The sequence below is a fragment of the Elgaria multicarinata genome, chromosome 2 (genome assembly GCF_023053635.1).
Source record: "Elgaria multicarinata webbii isolate HBS135686 ecotype San Diego chromosome 2, rElgMul1.1.pri, whole genome shotgun sequence".
Taxonomy (NCBI): domain Eukaryota; kingdom Metazoa; phylum Chordata; class Lepidosauria; order Squamata; family Anguidae; genus Elgaria; species Elgaria multicarinata.
The window spans coordinates 77804051-77822576 of NC_086172.1; the positions used below are offsets into that span (position 1 = coordinate 77804051).

The following is an 18526-nucleotide window of genomic DNA, read 5'->3' on the forward strand; positions in this document are numbered from 1 at the left end:
ATTGTTATCTTTTCAATACCAGGCCAAGATATTTCTTTTCTCCCAGGCATTTTTAGAGACCTAGTTGTAGCTTTTTTATGGCTGTTTTATCTATTCCTGTGTTGCCATTTTGCATGATATTGTGTTTTATTCTTTTTGATATTTGTATCGTATTTTATATTTTTAACTGTTCTATGGCATTTTAGTGTTTAACTGTTTGTAATCCTCCCAGTGAACATTAGTTATTGGGTGGATAAGAAATACAATAAATAAACACAGGAATGCAGCCATAGTGTGCTTCCAGACAGTGTGATTATTGTACAATCAACCTGCCACATTCACAGAATGTTATGGGGTGCGTGTGTCCAGATGTCATCATCTATTTGTAATCCTCTTGTGCTTTCCAACCACTTGTCTTTTCCTCCCAGTACAAAAGCAGACATTAAGGAGGGAAAAGACAGAATAGCTTCACAATATCCTTTGACTGGTAGTACTAGTAGCTGCCTGTTTAAAAGCACAATTAGGCTCACCTACCTTTTGGACATTCAAGACATATTACCCTTTCAATTTGCCCCAACACACTTTTTAAAACACTGCTTTGCAAGTCTTGAAATGAATCAGGCAATAGTGCTTAAACAAATAACTGCTTTAGGGCAAAAATTGGTTTTAAAAATATTTTTAAAAATCGCTTCTCAGATGAACTGTCCCTTCCTTGCCCAGACAGCTATATCATGCTCACTAGTGTAGATGGAACATAATGAGGTGTACACACAGAAAAAACTCAATAACCTGTGTAGTGTGGAAAATGCTGTTCTGCTTGTAGCTTATAGAAAAATCAGTGAACAGATAGGGCTAGGAGTTTTCCATCTGTTAAATGCTCCCAAAGACTGGGCCCTACTAACAGTCGTCATTGTGCTTCTTCAAGCTCAAGTAACATAAACCAACATAAACTGAAGACATGATTTCAGTCTTGGTTATTATGTGAACCTGTCTAACCAATCCTGGTACCCTCCAACTGTATTCAGCTGCAACTCCCATAATTCTCATGGTCACTCTGGCTAGAAATGATGGGAGTAACAGTCCAACGCATATGGAAGACTTGTGGACACTGGGGGTGTCAAACGAGCTGGGCCTAAGTTTGTTGAATGGAATGTACTTGCATATTGTTTCGGAGAGATAGAGAGAGAGAGAGAGGGAGGAGGAGGAGGAGGAGAAGGAGAAGGAGAAGGAGAAGGAGAAGAAGGAGAAGGAGGAGAAGGAGAAGGAGGAGAAGAAGAAGAAGAAGAAGAGCAGCAGCAGCAATCACAGGGTCAATCTTGGCTGCTCACCACCAGCTGAGCCACAGCAAATATATAAAAATGTACTGAAACTTTATTGCCAGTTCTTGCAAAAGAATAATAAAAAAGGCCAGTGTACTCCTCCCTCTTCTCTCTGCCTCCGAAGGAGTTACATCTTGAGTGTCAAGTTTAGTACCTTATATCAGGTTGTTCCAGGGTCAAATGCTTGTGTACCTGCTAGCTCCCACAGTTAGGAAGTGGAGGTTAGGCAGAAGATGACCCTAACATTTTTGTCAGCAAGTGTGCTTTTGAACCTCTCCAAACCAGGGCATGGGCCCAAGAGTGTCTAACTAGTGGGGGCAGGGGGACAGAGGAGAATAGCTCACACAGTCCATTCCCCAGGCAAAGTGGAAACATGGTAGAATAGGTATAAAAAGGTGATTCTTGTGATGGAGAGAGGCTGAAGTCAAAGGCACTTGAGAGTCATGACCCAGTCAAGAATTGGAGCATGTCAGTCTGACCTAGCACATGAAGAGTGAGACTAGGGCAGGCATTAACCCACATTATCCCCAATCTCCTCCCCCAGGGCCTGCTCATAGGCACATCTGTTCCTGCGCTGAGCCTGGTCCTGCTGGTCGTTGGGTCCCTCTCCTTCCACCTCGCCCTCTGAGGAGTCATTCTGCTCTTCTTCCCTCTCTGAGCCGGACTCGTCAGAGTTGTCCTCTTCCATGTAGCGGTAGCCGCGCACCTTGTGGCGTGGCTTGGGAATCTTGGGGAGGCGGTGCGGGATGAGCTGGGTTACTTTGCGTTCCATCCACACGTAGGATAACACTGCGGCTACCAGTGTAACCAGCAGGATGGACAATTTAGCCTGGAAGGAAGGGATTCCATTAATTAAGAAAGAAAACAAAGAAATAATAAGTAAATGCATAAAAAATAATGAAATAAAGAAGAAAAATCAAGAACATACAAAACGTAAAATAATAAATAAGAACATAAATAAAAATAAATAAAGGAAGAAAATAATAAAATGCAAGATCAGTTGTTCCCCACTCTGTTCTGGAAACTTTGTCTAGGAAAAGGAGAACTGTCATCTGAACAAAACGTGGAGCTAGATAAGAGATCTCCCAGTCCTTTCTCCTACCTCTTTCTTCTTATGCCTTCAGGTTCATGCCACTATCAGCCTTCTGCCAGTGGCATGAACCCAGTCCCCCCCCCTCTTCTTTTATCCCTGGGCCAGATGAACTTTCCTCCTCTCAAATGTATCTTCCTACCTTAGTTGCAATCTCACAAAAATGTAACCTGCCCTTAAACATGTGAGATGAGAATCCCCCTCTGTGCCAGACTCCTCCGCTCACCTTCATGGGCAGTTCAGACCACAGATAAACCACAAAGATGGCCAGGGCTTGCCACCAGTGGTAGACGGTGAAGACGAAGTCCTGTCGCTCTTTGTCTTCATAAAGCATCCCCAGAAGTGCTGCAGGAAAGGAGGGGAAGTCGGAGTCAGATTCTCTCTCTTGTTCTCATTACGGACTCAGTACAGATGGGTTAGAAAGCTTATCAGAGGAGAATGGTGGAAGAATGCTGCTAGTAGAACAGACTCACCCCCCAAAGAATAAAAACAATGTGGAAGGATCTCTTTGGGGCAATTACTGTCTTGTTCTGTTAGTGACCAGCGATATAGGTAAGGGAGGTGATGGGAGTCCAAAAAAAGCCATTCAAGTAATTAGAAGTACATGTCTTCAGGTATTTAGAAATAAATGTCTTCTAGGAACCAGCATCTATCCCCTCATCTGAGGGAACTGCTGTTACTATGGTACTATTATATTTATTTATTTATTTATTTAAGCATTTTTATGCCGCCATTCAGCCAAAAACGGCTTGATGTACCTCCTAGTCCAACCTTCCCCAACCTAGTGCCCTCCAGATACTTTGGACTACAAGTCCCATCGGCATGGCTAATGGTCAGGAATTATGGGGGCTGCAGTCCAAAACATTTGGAGGGCACCAGGTTGAGTAAGGCTATGGGAAGGCCAGCAGCTCAGTCCAGAGCAGACTGTGAACAAAGCTGTCTGAAATCAGAGAAGGGTAGGGCTCAATCCCTCAGACACAAATGGACATTGTTTTACTCACCGCTGAGGCCTGTCTTGTTGAGGGCGCTGCCCAGGCCCCAGAGTGCAGCCACCAGGTAGATCATGGATGCTTCGGCTAAGTTACAGGCCTTGGGTGCCCAGCAGAAAAGGGCGATCAAGAGGACAGCATGAACAGAAGCGCCAGCAAGCAGAGGAACTTGGCGGTGCAGGCACAGCATAGAGAGTGCCAGAATGGAGCAGACAGCAGAGGAGAGCCCATAAGAGGTGAGGATGTAAGCCATGTGTTCAAGGCCGATGGAGCAGACCCCGTAGCTCTGGGACGGGTAGAGAAAAGAAGCTTTGGTTAGCATGCTCCAGTTGCATCCAGCCCCCACCTGTCTCCAATTCTGGGAGGAGGATGTACACGTACCAAGGTAAAGCCAGTGCAGAGGAAGGCCACTTCAAAGCCACTGTAGATAAAGAAGAGGATGAGGTGGCGCAGGCGGTAGTCTCGCATGTGCTTGAACGGCAACTGGAAGATGTTGCCCCAGCCAATGCTGCGTAAATCAATCTCCTCTGTGGGGCGATAGGCTGAGCCACACAGAATCAACACCTACAGAAACAGAAAGCCATGCTGAAACATCAGGAATGGGGAAAAACTAGGCCTGTCAACTTCACACACACCCAATACACACCTCCCTGTAATGTTTAAAGCAGAATTACCCAAGCTGTTTCCCCACCCACCCCCACCAGTGGCAGTCAATGGGTCAGGAAAATGCACACCCGGATGATGTCGCAACATTGGATACGTCTACCTGAAGATTCCAGAGAGAGCAAAGAGGACTCAGCGCAGGGCTGCCATTTTCAGTGGCAGCCCTATATCAGGCTTCATTCTGCTCCTTGAGACACAAAATAAAGAAATGGAGCATCCCTCTACCATCGCTATATCACAGCAACTGTTTTATTCACCGAATACATTTTATTTAAATAAGTTGTTATCGTGGTTTTAAATGTATGTGCATTTTGCATGTTTTTGTGGTTTTTAATTTTTGCATATTGTTTTTAAGTGTTTTTATCTTATGAGACCCACCCAGAGAGCTTCAGCTATGGGGCGGTATACAAATGCAATTAATTAATTAAATAAATAAATAAATAAATAAATAAATTTATTGCACAGATTTACATACCGCTTTCTAGTGAACTGTAGTGTAGTGCCATGGGGAAGCCCTTACTTGGGTCACCACTCCATGCAGCTACCACAACATTTAAGACATTCCTACCCTATGCACCAGGCCCATACATGTGGAGCACCCACATGCAGCAAAGTAAATTCCAGGCAGTGGCTATGTGGCTGTGTGGCTGCTGCCTGCATCTGGGCCAGTGCATTGTCCCATGGTTATGTTTCAGCCTGGGACATTTTCCTCAGGCAGCCTGAAATTCAGCCACATGACAGTCAGGGGGTGTCAAGATGGTTGCATGACCACATGCAAAGTAAGTAACGTGCCCGTCTGTCCACACAGTTTATTGTCACAGGATGGGAAGAAAACTGGGTTGCTTTTAGCACAGATTCCATGACTACAAGGATGGAGAATTAAGCGATGCCTTCGCCCTTGCCCCTTTTCCACCCATTCATACCAGGAGCATGGAGAGGAAGGCCATTCCCATGAGCACACTCTCCACTGCGATGAGCTCACTGCTGCGTGGCAGTTTCTGTAGAACCGTGGTGTTGAACCCTGTGAGGATCCCATGGCTCCTAGTGCCTGGAGGAGAAACAGAGCCTCAGAGATCATGGGCCAAGGAGGGGCCCAGTTCAGAGAGCATCCCAAGGGCCCTGATGGATCATGAGATGAAGCAATAATGAGAAAGCAGTATACGGCTTCCAAGAGGGAAATGCCAGCATGTACCAGTCTGGCAAAATTATGGCCATGTTCCAGGATACTCACCGCAGTGCTTCACGCTGTAGAGTGTGTGGTTCAAATCAAAGAGATATCCCTTCAGGAAGAAAAACATGGGGAACTGGGCACAGACAAAGCTCAGCTGGAAAACAGAGGATGAGAGAGGGTGTCAGAGAAACTAGCCATGGAGAGGAGAAAGAGAGAAAACCAAAGCCTACAGAGCAGGGGACTCTTTCTTTCCCTCTTTCTGAACTTTTGAGCTTTCTGACAGCTGCCATCATTCAGCAGGCAAGAAGGGATGGTGTGGAATCCCTCCCTGAACTGCTCCACTCCTAAGACCCACGAAATTTCTGTTGGCAGAACTCTCACATAGAAGAAGCTATAGAAGACCGTCTGGAAGCCAATGATGTAGGCATTATAGGACCCATGTGGTGCCCGCTTCTGTTCCTGGACATGCTCCACCTTATAGTTCACATATTCATAGTACTTCTGTGCCATCCTGTTGGGATAAGGAGCACAGAAGGGCATATCAGATGAACAGTCTCGATGCCAGTGCCAGTCAGGGATGACTAGGCTGGCCAATACAGCAAGTGGATCAAGCCTTTCAGCCAAGGGCCTTTCCTCCTCCTCCCCACCTCCCCTGCCAAGGTCTGCAGCTGGCTCACCTGGTGACATAGTTGCCCATGGAGGCCCAGAGTGGTACAATGGCAGCCCCAATGGCCACAGCCGAAGGCACCAAGGTGTAATAGCGCTCCCAGTAGTTGGTGGAGACAAAGAGTGTGTAGATGCCCACTGCCAAGAATAGCATCCACTTGGTGCCAAAGAATCTGGAAAGACAGAAGGAGATGCCTGGGTTCGGGGTTGTGTGAATGTCGGGTTCTTATGACGATGGGATCCCTCAATTGCTGGCTGCCTCAGAGAAGAGGGTTATGGGTTCCTCCCCTTCCAGACACAGACATGTTTGTTCTAACCTCAACTCAGGGGGACAATGGTTGGTGTGAGGAGCATTCCTATTCCAGGGGGGTATCAGTTTACCCTGGAAAGCAGGAATGGGGAACCTGGGGCCAAACCTGGCCCTCCAGGGTTCCCCAGATGGCTAGGCCCTTTCTCCCTGCCACTGATTGTCTGGTGTTTCCTGGCTTTTGTATAGTTTTCCCCCCATTCTAAAAGGCTGAAATGCCTCTCCTAAGGCTGAGTTTCTGACAGCAAGAGCTTAAAGCTACAATACGCTAATATGTTTAATATTTTGGCCCCGCCCCTTTGCCTTTGGCTCCACCCACCAGTAGAACATGGGGGGGGGGGCAGAGCTTCTCCAAGATAGAACGAGGCCCTCAGGCTGAAAGAGGTTCCCCAACCCTGCTTGAAAGAGGGGCTCGACCAGAGGAAGGCCAGAGCAGTAGTACCTGATGAGGATTGGAGTGTAGAACAGCGCAGCAATCGGTGTGACATTGATGCCCATCAGCATCTTGCTGTCAATGTTCTGCAGCTCCAGGTTGCTGTATTTCACCTCCCGGTAGGTCTCATCATAGTGCAGGATGAGCTGCATCTGCAGCAGGCCTACCAGAGATATCAAGGAAATGCAAAGGAACAAGTGTCAGGCTTCACCTTGCAATGCTTGTTGCACGCGAGAACACTACTTCCAAAAAGAGATAACATTTGCTGAAGGGCAGGGCATTTTCACAGCTTTTGCAGAGGCTTCAAGATGTAGAGGTGCTTATTATTTATTTATTTATTTATTTATTTATTTATTTATTACATTTCTATACCGCCCAATAGCTGGAGCTCTCTGGGCGGTTCACAAAAATTAAAAACATTCAAAGTATAAAACAACAGTATAAAACCATAATATAAAATACAATATAAAAGCTCAACCAGATAAAAACAGCAGCAATGCAAAATTACAAATATAAAACACCGAGTTAAAATTTATTTATAGACTGTTAAAATGCTGGGAGAATAAAAAGGTCTTCACCTGGCATCTAAAAGCATATAATGTAGGTGCCAAGCGAACCTCCTTAGGGAGTTCATTCCACTGCCAGGGTGCCACAGCAGAGAAGGCCCTCCTCCTGGTAGCCACCTGCCTCACTTCCTTTGGCAGGGGCTCGCGGAGAAGGACCCCTGAGGATGACCAGAAACAGATCCACCTGCCCATTTCCCTCAAGGGGTTCCATGCCAAGTTAAGACCAACCATCCTTCTGGATGGAAAGAAGTCAGGTGAGTGAAAGCATGAAACACTGATAGGAATTTATTTTTAGAACCCCTTTAGATGGGGTTATTGTGGAAGGCCCAAGGAAATGGTCTTAAAATGGCATTTCTTGGTGGACTGCACTGCTAATAAGCAAGCAAAGTCAGCTATTTATCATCCCAAAGGATGTGTGCATCTTTCCATCTACAAAGCAGAGCTTTCCTGATTTTTAAGAAGCGAAAAGGGGTTTCCATGCAACAGATCATCTCAATTAGTTTGATTTTATCACAGCAAATCAATCCAGACTCTTCCGGTGGGTTTCAGCTTCCAGATTGCTAACTTAAATTGAAAGAGGAAATAAGCCCTCACCAAAGGAAACTTTGAGGACTCCTGATCTAGAGTCACGGAGGAAGAGGTACCAGAAGTATTGCATTACTAGTGCTTAAAGCATGAGAAAATGAGTCTTTTGTATCCTATCCTTTGTGGATAGACGTGGACAAAATAGATGTGGTTAAGACAACACACAGGAAAGCAGCTCATGGTCACATAGGGGAACCAGCAGCTGATGAGCAGAGATAGGAAACAGGATCACAGAATACAAGACAAGCAAAGCTAGCCACAGGACAGACCCTGCCATTGCTGAGCCAAATAGCTTCCCCCTCCATACACCATCCTGTTTGTTCCTGTGGCATAGAGCCTCTTTCACAACGGTGCCTGCAGTGTCCCATGCTGGGGTCCCTCCTTCACCCTTTAATTCGGTCCTCTCAACAGGCAGTAGCCTCCATATTGTGGCAGGTTGGTATAGTTCATCCACCATCGCTTAGCTCCAGTGGATCTTGGACCATCCCTTTCTGTTACTTCCATGAATCACTGAACCACTATGGTGGGCCGACAGCCAAATTCAATTTTGGAGAAGCTCCTAGGGCAATGTTCCAGAGGTGCTATGGGCTAAAATACCTAAAATACCAGCATATTGTAGCTAAAAGTTATTTGGACTTTATACTGTTAGTTTTACCCTACCCTGTGCCTGTTTACCCTACCCTGTGCCTGTTTGCATTCTCTTCCCCTCCTTATTGTTTTACCCTGATTTAATTAGAATGTAAGCCTATGAGGCAGGGTCTTGCTATTTACTGTTTTACTCTGTACAGCACCATGTACATTGATGGTGCTATATAAATAAATAAATAATAATAATAATTGGAAGAGACAGTTCAACCTTTAAAAATGGGGATTTTTTTTTTGGAAAAGCTGGGAAGCCACACAAAAATTAGAGGGAGGGAGATGGCAGCCTGGGAATCCCCAGAGGTCTGGACTAGGGCCCTAGGAGGACCAGATTTGGCTTCCAGGCCTGAGATTCTGCACTCCTGCAATATAGTAGCACTGTTCAGACAACACGCAAAGCCATGGTTAGTCCGCTAACCCTTTTGTAGCAAATGGTTAGTGAGTGGCTTGCTTCAGACAACACGATAAACCATGCTGCTTAACCACAAAATGGTTAATGGAATGCATTAAGGTCAATGCATTCTGTTAACCATTTTATGGTTAAGCAGCATGGTTTAGCATGTTGTCTGAACCAGGCCAGTGTGTTTAAACTTTGGTTACATAACCACTATGATTAGGAATGGTTCACATGACACGCTAAGCCATAATGTTTAGCTCAAAATGCTTAACTACAGTGGCTTAGTGTATCGTCTGAGTGTGTCAGTAAGGGCCTTGCTAGACCAGGTGTTAGCGCGGTGTGAGGCCCGGTTTCCCTTCTGTGCATCCAGATGATGCACAGGGGAATCCGGGGTCAGGCCACGCTAAAACCTGCCTTAAGCCGGCATAAGCGAATTCGCTTATGGCCCGGCTTTTCCGCAGCCCCGGCCTGAGGCCGGGGCTGCGGAACGTCTAGCAGGGTCCGTGGGTTTTTGTGGCTGCTCGTTTATGAGTAGCCTGGAAAAGCCATGGACTGGGCACAGCGCTCATACGAGCGCTGTGCCTATCGGGCCGGGGGGGATCCCAGGGGGGGAGAGAGGGGCGGGGGGGAAGGCCGGACCTGGCAGGAGAGAGGGGGGGAGAAGGCCGGGCATCGGGGACGGGGGCGAGGGAAGGAGAGCGGGCATTGGGGGCGAGGGAAGGAGAGCCAGGGACAGGGCATCGGAGATGGCACGGGGGGAGGAAGCCGGGCATCGGGGATGGCGCGGGGGGGAAGCTGGGCATCGGGGATGGCGCGGGGGGGGGAGAAGGCCGGGCATTGGCCATCGGGAATGGGGGGAGGACAGGCGAGCGAGGGGGGAGGGGGTCATTGGGCATTGGGGGGAATCAGGGGCAGGGGGAGCGGGAGGGGGCTTTATTGTTTTTTAAAAAAGCACTTACCTTCTCCGGCGCACATGTCCCCTTTAAACAAAAAAAAATGGCCGACGCTACGGGGCTTCCCGTTGCCCCATTGTGTTGTGCATCTAGAAGCTGGCGACGGCGCGCGCTACCTCTAGCGCGCCGTTGCCCCTCCTCCCTGCCGGCTTATCCAGTAGGTCTAGCAAGGCCCTAAGTCTTAAGACCCGCCTTAAGTAGCGTGAGGAGCTACCTTATACTGAGTCAAGCCACTGTGCATCTAAACCAGTCCTACTTGGAATGGCCGTGTCTCTCCAAGATTTCAGGCAGAGACCTTCTGCAGACATGCTACCTAAGACCCTTTAACCCAAGGTGCCAGGGATGGAATGTGGGATGAATATCATCCTAGTCATATGCTGGGAGGTATAGTCCTTCCCCTTGTTCATCCCTCAATATTCCTGAGCAACATAAAAGCGCATAGTTAAATTATGGAACTCACTACCACAAGATGTAGTGATGGCCACCAATTTGGATGGCTTTAAAAGGGGGTTGGATAAATTCCTGGAGGCAAAGGCTATCAATGGCTACTAGCCCTGATGGTTGTGTACTACCTCCAGTATTCGAGACAGTAAGCCTATGTGCACCAGTTGCTGGGGAACATGGGTGGAAGGGTGGTGTTCCACCATGTCCTGCTTGTCCATCCCTGGCCGATGTCTGGCTGGCCACTGTGTGAACAGAGTGCTGGACTAGATGGACCCTTGGTCTGATCCAGCATCAGGGCACTTCTTATGTTCTTATGAACAGAAGCATCATAAGGAGTTAAAAGAATTACCCTAACAGAGCCACATTTCCCTCTCTCTCCTTGGCTATACTTGTTAGTTCCTCCATTATGTTTAAATGATTTTTAGGCTGCTTTTAAAGTAGAACGCTTTATAGGTCCACAGCAGGAGATGCTGAAGATAATACAGGCAGGGCATACCTAGAAAGACCCCATAGGTCAGCATTCCCCCCAAGCTGGCTGCCAGGAGGTTCTTGATTACACCGAGACGCTTGCGGCGGAAGTACTTGCGCTCCTCTTCTTCTTCATTATACTCAGCATGAGCCTCCACAAAGTCCTCCAGCTGGAGACAGAACCATCATAAGAGGTTAAAAGGAGCAGCTTGACAGAGCCAACATGCCATATTGCCCAGAGGGGATAGAATTATTGAATAGTAGAGTTGGAAGGGGCCTATAAGGCCATCCCAACCCCCTGCTCAATTTTGTACCTCTACCAGAGAAAAGGTCTCTCCAAAGTCTCTTGAGGCCAGCAGCCTCAAGGACTCTTCCCAGTGCTGACCAAGTCCCCTGTCCCCCCGCCTGCATCACTGCTGCGATCTCCAATATGAGAGAACAGTGAGGATTCCTCCAAGAAGGCTCCGTGGGCCTGAAGCGGAACCTCTATGGGCTACATTAGGTCCATGTCTCAGAGATTCTGCATCCCCACTGTGGGCTCTCCTTCCACTCACCCTATGTGAGCCCACATCACACTTTGCAGATTGCATGAAGGATTTTTAAACACATAAAATAAAGTTAAAAAGAAAAGATGAGACTATTTGATATGTGTGGAGGGTCTGATAGCTGGATTGGGGAGGTTTACAAAGATGGAGAGGTGGGGTCAAAAGAGCAGGAAAGGGAGCCACACTGCGCCAAACGAGTGCCGTTCTCCAACACAGGGCTGATTCTGCTCTTGTATTATTTGGCTGTCAGAAATAAGTACTATGAACCTGGACCTGTTTGCATGTGTGTGCGTGTACATGTGAAAAGCAAGCTTTTAGCATGGCATCATACATGCAGAAGGCCTTTACCACACATCTCCAAAGAAAGAAAGCCATCGTTTTGCTTTAGTGCCACCTTCCCTAACCTGGTGCTCCTCCAGAAGTGTTGGACTACAACTCCCATCATCCTTAGTCAATGATGGCTGGGAATGGAAGGAATTGTAGTCTGACACATCTGGAAGAACAGCAGATTGGAGAAAGCCATTTCAGTGCAATATTCATCCAGAGGTGCTTCCAGACAAGGTTTTTACTGTGCAATTGTCCTGTCTCATTCACAGAATTTTCCAGGAGAGTCCAGACATTGTCGTCTTCCATTTGGAATCCTCATTTATATTCCAACCACTCCTGTCTTTTTTCTTGCCGGAAAAAGTCCACTGAGGAGGAAAATATGGAATACAATGTCTTTTCACTAGTAGCACCTCTGTTTGTAGAAGCATCCCCAAGTTTTGTGTGTGTGTGTGTGTTTTTAAAAGAACAGTTCATTTATATTTACTGTTCCTGCATAATCGATGGGAAGACAGTATTGCTGCAGATAAATTTTGCATATGATTATTATTTTAATACAAAATAATCCATGTAGTAAACTGTTATTAATATTTTCTTCTCTCCTTCAAACTCCATGCCCTTTCCTCTCTTCTTCTTTGCCCTCACCCTTCCTTGTCTTACCATTTGCACTTTTTGTTGTTAAACCATAAATGAAAAAAAGAACCTATAAATAAATAAATAATAAAGCCAAAAACAAAAGAGTCAAGAGAGAAATGCAAATCAGCTTTGAATGGACACAAAAAATGGCAGTGTTTTGTTCTGCTTTTTAAAAAAATCAGGGTTGGACAACCTGTAGCCCTCTTGATGTTGTTGGACTGTGTCTCCCATCATCCCTCAACATGGGCTATGCTGGCGGGGCAGATGGGAATTGCAGTCCAAAACCAGCTGGAGGCTTACACCTTCCCCACTGTATTTAAACAGTAACATATTGCTGCAGGAGATGAGGGTGGCTTTCTTTGAATTTCCATCTTTTGTTATTTTAAAGGCTACACAAATGTGTCCAAGTGCTATTTGCATGGGAACAAGGATCCTGTGAAGAGCTTTAAGGCACAATCCTATGCATGCTTTGACAGGAAAAAAAAGGTCCACAGCTCCCAGCATGCCTCAGCTGGCATGTTGAGATAGGACTTTTTTCTGTCTAAACATATATAAAATTGCACCACTACTAAATAAAATAAAATATAACTTTGTCATTCATTTTCAGCTTACTATGGTAAATAACCAGCATATCAATATAACTTTAAATGTATACAAAATTTCCTTGGCATTGAGGTGGGGTAAGAGTGTGTCTTTAATGTCACAGATGTTAGCCAACGGATGCCCATAACACTTGCAAACATATACCACACAGCACTCATAAGCACAATTGATGCAAACACTGCATCCCCCCCACCCCCATGGCAGACTATGGGCCTTTTCAGACAACATGCTAAGCCATGGTTAGGCCGCTAACTCTTTTTGGCAAGTGGTTAATGAGCGTGTTTAAACCGTGGTTATGTAGCCACCATGGTTAGGAATGGTTCACATGAATCACTAAGTCATGTTTCACACAACATGCTAAGCCAAAACACTTAACCATCATGGTTTAGCGTGTTGTCTGAATAAGGATCAGAAGTAATTTAAGCACTGAAAAATTCAATATTCCTGCAGCAAAACAAGCACTTCCCTGGGGTTCTTTGAAACCTTTGGGAAACAACTGCACACATTTAGGGCCTGTTTGGAGAATATGCCAAGCCATGGTTAGGCCACTAACCCTTTTGCAGAAAATGGTTAGTGAGCTTGTTTAAACCATGCTTATGTAGCCACCATGGTTAGGAATAGTTCACATGACACACTAAGCCATAATGTTTAGCTCAAAATGCTCAACCACTGTGGCTTAGCGTGTCATCTGAACAGAGTCATATTGTGTTAAAATAATCTTCCCCAAACTGGTACCTTCCAGATATGTTGGACTATGGCCTAATCTACATCAAGCAGGATATTGCACTATGAAAGCAGTATGAAAGCAGTATATAAAAGGCAGGAGCCACACCAAGCAGGATATAGCGGTATGAAAGCCAGATATCGTATGTGTCCATGGGCCCCAACAGTTGTCAGTGCACTTCAATACCGCTATAAAGCAGTAATGTGGCTCCTGCCTCTTATATACCACTTTCGTAGAATCATAGTACAGCAGAGTTGGAAGGGGCCTACAAGGCCATCGAGTCCAACCCCCTGCTCAATGCAGGAATCCACCCTAAAGCATCCCTGACAGATGGTTCGTAGTACAATATCATATTTGGTGTAGATTACACCTATAACTCCCATTATTCCAGCCAGGATGCCCACTGCTAAAAGCTGCTTGTGGAGCAACACTCAAAGATGTTATTCTTCATAAATAAGAAAGGGGCAAGATCCATCAGTCCTGATGCCAGTTCTGGCAGAATGGGAACCAAGAATGCAATTTGTTGTTACTTTTTTCTCCCCCACCCAAATGTGTGTTGTTGTTTTAAAAAAAACCTTCAAAATATATAACCTAGTTAAGCTGGTCAAATAAAGTAACTCTTAGCTTTTCTCTCGCAGACACACCCCACAATCCGCCCTCCCTAACCGAGTGCCCTCCAGGAGGGGATCTACACTACTGCTTTTAAACGCTTTAAAGCACTTTGAAAACGTTTTGAAACCTGTATATGCAGTGTGTCCTGGGCCCCAACAGCTGTCAAAACTGTTACAAAGCGCTTTAAAGCAGTAGTGTAGATTCCCCCACTGATGTGTTGGACTGAATCTCCCAGCAGCCCTAGGGATGGGGGAGACTGCAACGCACACATTGTTGGGGAGTCTCTGACCTGGACCTCTGGGGCATTTAAGGCAGGCGGCCCGTTTACGACGTCACCGATGCCTTCTCCGTCAACGTCCGGGCCATTCGCCAGCGCCTCTTCATAGAAGTTGCCACCTGCAGGGAACATACAAGAAGGAAACGAAAGCTAAAATGCCACGAGCCTCTCCTTCGCTTCAGGCTGCTGCCCGTCCGCCCGCCCGCCCGCCTTTTGGGCCGTGGCAAGGAGGAGAAGCGGCGCAAATCCCGCCACTCGGACAGGCTCTGGAAAAGTTTGTAAACTCCCCTTCCTAAAGGGGCGATCGCTCATTTCTAGGCTTCCTCTTCGGTTTCGAAATGCCCGGCGCTGACTTTCTACAGCCGCAGGAAATAAAACGCACGATTTAACGAACCCACCAAAACAAAGGCTTTGATCGCGTGGCGTAAATGGGCTTTAAACGCGACACCAGTTTCATGCTGGGGACAGGTGGGCGACGTGCGCGGTCTTATCTGCCAGAAAGATGCTAGGCTCAAGCGGCAGCCTAGGAGGCGAGAGGCTGCCTCGAGCAACGTGCGAAAGGGAAGCGGTGTCGTACCGTCCCCAGGATTGCCCCACGCGCAGATCAGTACCTGGCTCCATGACAGCCCCGCCGAGGCCGTCTCCCCTGCGCCCTTCCTTGTATAACGAAGCAACTCCAGAAACTGTTGTTTGCTTACATGTCCCTGCAAAACAGCAGCGGATTCACTTCGCTTTTCCGGCTCCCGGGGAGGAGAAAGGGAGGGGGCGGGCGCTAAAGAGGACGAAGTAGCAGAAAGGCTGCCCAGCCCAGAGGATGGTAGCTCCGACCACACGAAGGGAGTCCAATACATTTTGCTATCCGAGGCATTGTAGCAAATAACACCCACCCAAACTCAATATGTATAATACCCAAGACTGGTCCTGTTATTTTTGCACAAGCATTTTGCAGAAAATCCCACAAGTATCTCACCCCATTCCTGGCAGTAAACAATCAATAAAAATAAGGTAAGTGATTAAGAGTTTGCTTCCTTTTCAGGATACCCAAATTCAGTAGAGCTGGCCGCTGCAATATGCCTAATAGCAGGGCCAGCTGCCTCAATCTGTTTAATAGTAGGGCTGGTCCATCACACAAATACATACATACTTTATGTAGAAATGTAAACATATTTCTGGATTGACTAAAATGTTACCCCTGATTAACCAGGCATCAGATTAATAAATACATTATTTTTCATGCAAATATGTGCAAAGGAGGCATTCCCCCCCCCCCCGGTTATCTCATGCACAGCAGGGAATACCTCTTCTAAGATTATGCCTGCTGTAATGCATGACATGCATCACCTAAAAATGAAATATGCTACTTGCTTCAGAACTATTGCTTTAACTCAATGTAATTGACTAATTCCAAACTAATGGAATTACTTGACCAAGATTTATTTGATCAGATGAAACCCCATAGATAGATAGATAGATAGATAGATAATCGGATTTGTCAGAAGAGTCCTTGATGGATATGTTTAGCGATAGCTGCTAATCATCATGATATGATGGCTAATATGGAACCTCCAAGTTCAGTGGCAGTATTCCTTTCAATACCAGTTTTTGAGGAGCAACCAAAGGAGAAGACTATGGTTTCATATCCTGTTTGTGGGCTTCCCATTGGGCCATCTGGTTGGCCACAGTGGGAGATAGGATGCTGGACTAGATGGACCACTGGTCTGAGCCAGCAGGGCTCTTCTTATGTTAACACACAAATGAGCTACACCAGATGGTTTATGAAACTAATAGGGGCATCTCTGATGATGGATGGAGTGGATGGCAAGTGCCCACCAGGGCAAATAGAGTCACAATAATAATAATAATAATAATAATAATAATAATAATAAAAAATTTATTTCTTATCCGCCTCTCCATTTTGATCGAGGCGGGGAATAACAGTAAACAGTAAAACACATAAAACTGAATTAAAACATAATATACATTGTTAAAACATCCTAAAAAACATTCTAAAAACAACAACAACAACAACAACAACAACAACAACAATAATAATAATAATAATAATAATAATAATAGACAAGCCCCAGTCAAGATGGTGAGACCAGTTCCAGGATGTCCAGGATGATAGTAGCAAATGTATTACTGGCCTGCAGAGGAGCTGCCAGGTTTGAGGGGCCTCCAGGCAAGGTGCTTTTCAGGGCCTGCCCCTCCCTGCTCTCCACATTGTTCTGCTATTTCTTTTACCTGGAAGCGGTGGCAGCTCCAGCTCCTGCTGCAGCTGCTGCCGTCGCTGCACTGCCAAAGGAAAGCACCATCCAGCCAGTGTGCCCCATTTCAATGAAACTAATTTTATCTGCTAATTTTGAATAGCAGCAACCTGGACCAATTAGATGCTGCCTTTGAGCACCGGAGTGGGGAAAGGGTAAGTCTTCACGCTGTTCCGGTGCCCTCACTGGCTGTGCCTTCTCAAAGGCACAGTTTGTCCAGTTCAGCTAGCTTCTACTCAAGATTAGCAAAGAAAAATACTTTGAAATGGGTTGGCGCATGGCGCAGCAGCCAGGCTGCAGCCTGAAACGGGCCACTCCGTACTGCAGTACGCTGCTGGTCTTTCTTCTACTTGTGTTAGGAGACAGTTCGGGGACCTGCTCGGTCCACAGGGCCCTGGAGCTACATACTTCCTGACACTCAGCCCTAGCAGTTTCACTGCTTGTCTGCTCCCTCCCTCTTCTGAAACAATTTGTTGAATATTAAAGTTGGGATTTTCCCCAGAGCATAATAATGCAAGTTAAGCCCCACTGATGGCCCAGTTTTAAATGTTCCATCAGGTGGTGAACACAAAAACACACATAAATCCATACAGCATATTTTGAGATTCACATTTATACCAGGCCCTTAGTCACATGCCAATGCAGCATCCACCTGGGCTTTTCTAAATGCTCCATATACCCTGTTGTGGCTGTGCTGTTGCACCCCAATGCTTAAATGACACAGCTGCCAATTTGCAGCCATGTAGAGCTTTTCCCTGTGAAACTGCCCTTATTTAAAAAATATATTATTTTAAAGTAAAGATACCTGTAAGGAGAAATCTAATGAAGCAGTATATGTCTATATAGATTATCTCATGGTTATCCTGAGCAAGTCCAATCTGTGAACATGGCCACAGTGCAGCCTTCCCCAACCTGGGGCCCTCCTGAAGTGTTGGGTTACAACTCCCTGTCATCCCCCAGCCAGCCTGTGATGGCTGGGGATGATGGGAGTTGTAGTCTAACATCTGGAGGGCCCCAGGCTGACGAAGACTGACATAGTGTAAATTTGGATCTCAACTTGTTACAGCCCCAACGGCCACCTGCATGACTGACCAGGTGGGGGTAGTTTGTTTCTAGATGGTTCACATTTTCTAAGTTTCGTTTCTGCTGCATGACATTTCGCCATCCAAGTTCCCCTTTAACTTCTGCTTTTGAGACTTTCATTTTCAGTTCTGTATACATTGTGAAGAGGGTTAGAAAGTGTGCCTTGAATATGTTCATGAAAAGAGGGTGGTGGTAATAACACTAAGAAAATCAAGCTAATATAGCAACAGTGAAAGTCTCTCCCACAGAATGCTTGGTAAGCCTGTCACCACACACCGATCATGATTATGCTTGCTGATGATGTCCGCATTGTACGCATGCATGGAACATATGGCAATGGCAGAAATGTGAAGAGGAGAGGATGGAACCCTGTCCGTACCTATTTCCACAGACGATGCACGCCTACGCTGCCAGGAAGAACCCACAGCACCACTCCTTTCACAGTTTCCAGAAGGTAGCTGTCTTAGTCTTTTGCCACAGAAACAGAAGTCTTGAAGGACCTTAAAGATTAACAAATTTCTTCTGCCATAAGCTTTTGGTGTCTTTAAACCACTTCATCCATGCATCTGGATTATTGCTAGTGAATGGACCTGGCTTCTCACGGGTGCGAAAAGGCCTTACATTGATACACTGAAGCCTTCAAGCAAGCTTACACAGCTGTCAGAGTTAGACACATTGTGACATATCAGAGTGGTATACAAAAGAAAGTGGTATTGAAGTACAAAAGATAAAAAGTTACAGTAAAGGCAAATAGATAATAAAACAGTGGATGGAATTTACTCA

The 18526-nt window shown here is 46.1% G+C and overlaps 1 protein-coding gene across 1 annotated transcript; it reads right to left on the bottom strand.

The window, feature by feature from the left end:
* Positions 1-1328: 1328 nt before the first annotated feature.
* Positions 1329-15125, bottom strand: UNC93B1 (unc-93 homolog B1, TLR signaling regulator). Its single transcript, XM_063116826.1, has 12 exons — positions 15005-15125; positions 14406-14512; positions 10701-10842; positions 6627-6780; positions 5889-6050; positions 5593-5722; positions 5272-5365; positions 4964-5088; positions 3759-3941; positions 3390-3663; positions 2615-2733; positions 1329-2127 (listed from the first exon to the last, which is right to left on the bottom strand). The coding sequence occupies exons 1-12, from the start codon at positions 15012-15014 to the stop codon at positions 1810-1812; spliced, it is 1818 nt and encodes a 605-aa protein (XP_062972896.1). The 5' UTR covers positions 15015-15125; the 3' UTR covers positions 1329-1809.
* Between the last annotated feature and the right edge of the window lie 3401 nt (positions 15126-18526).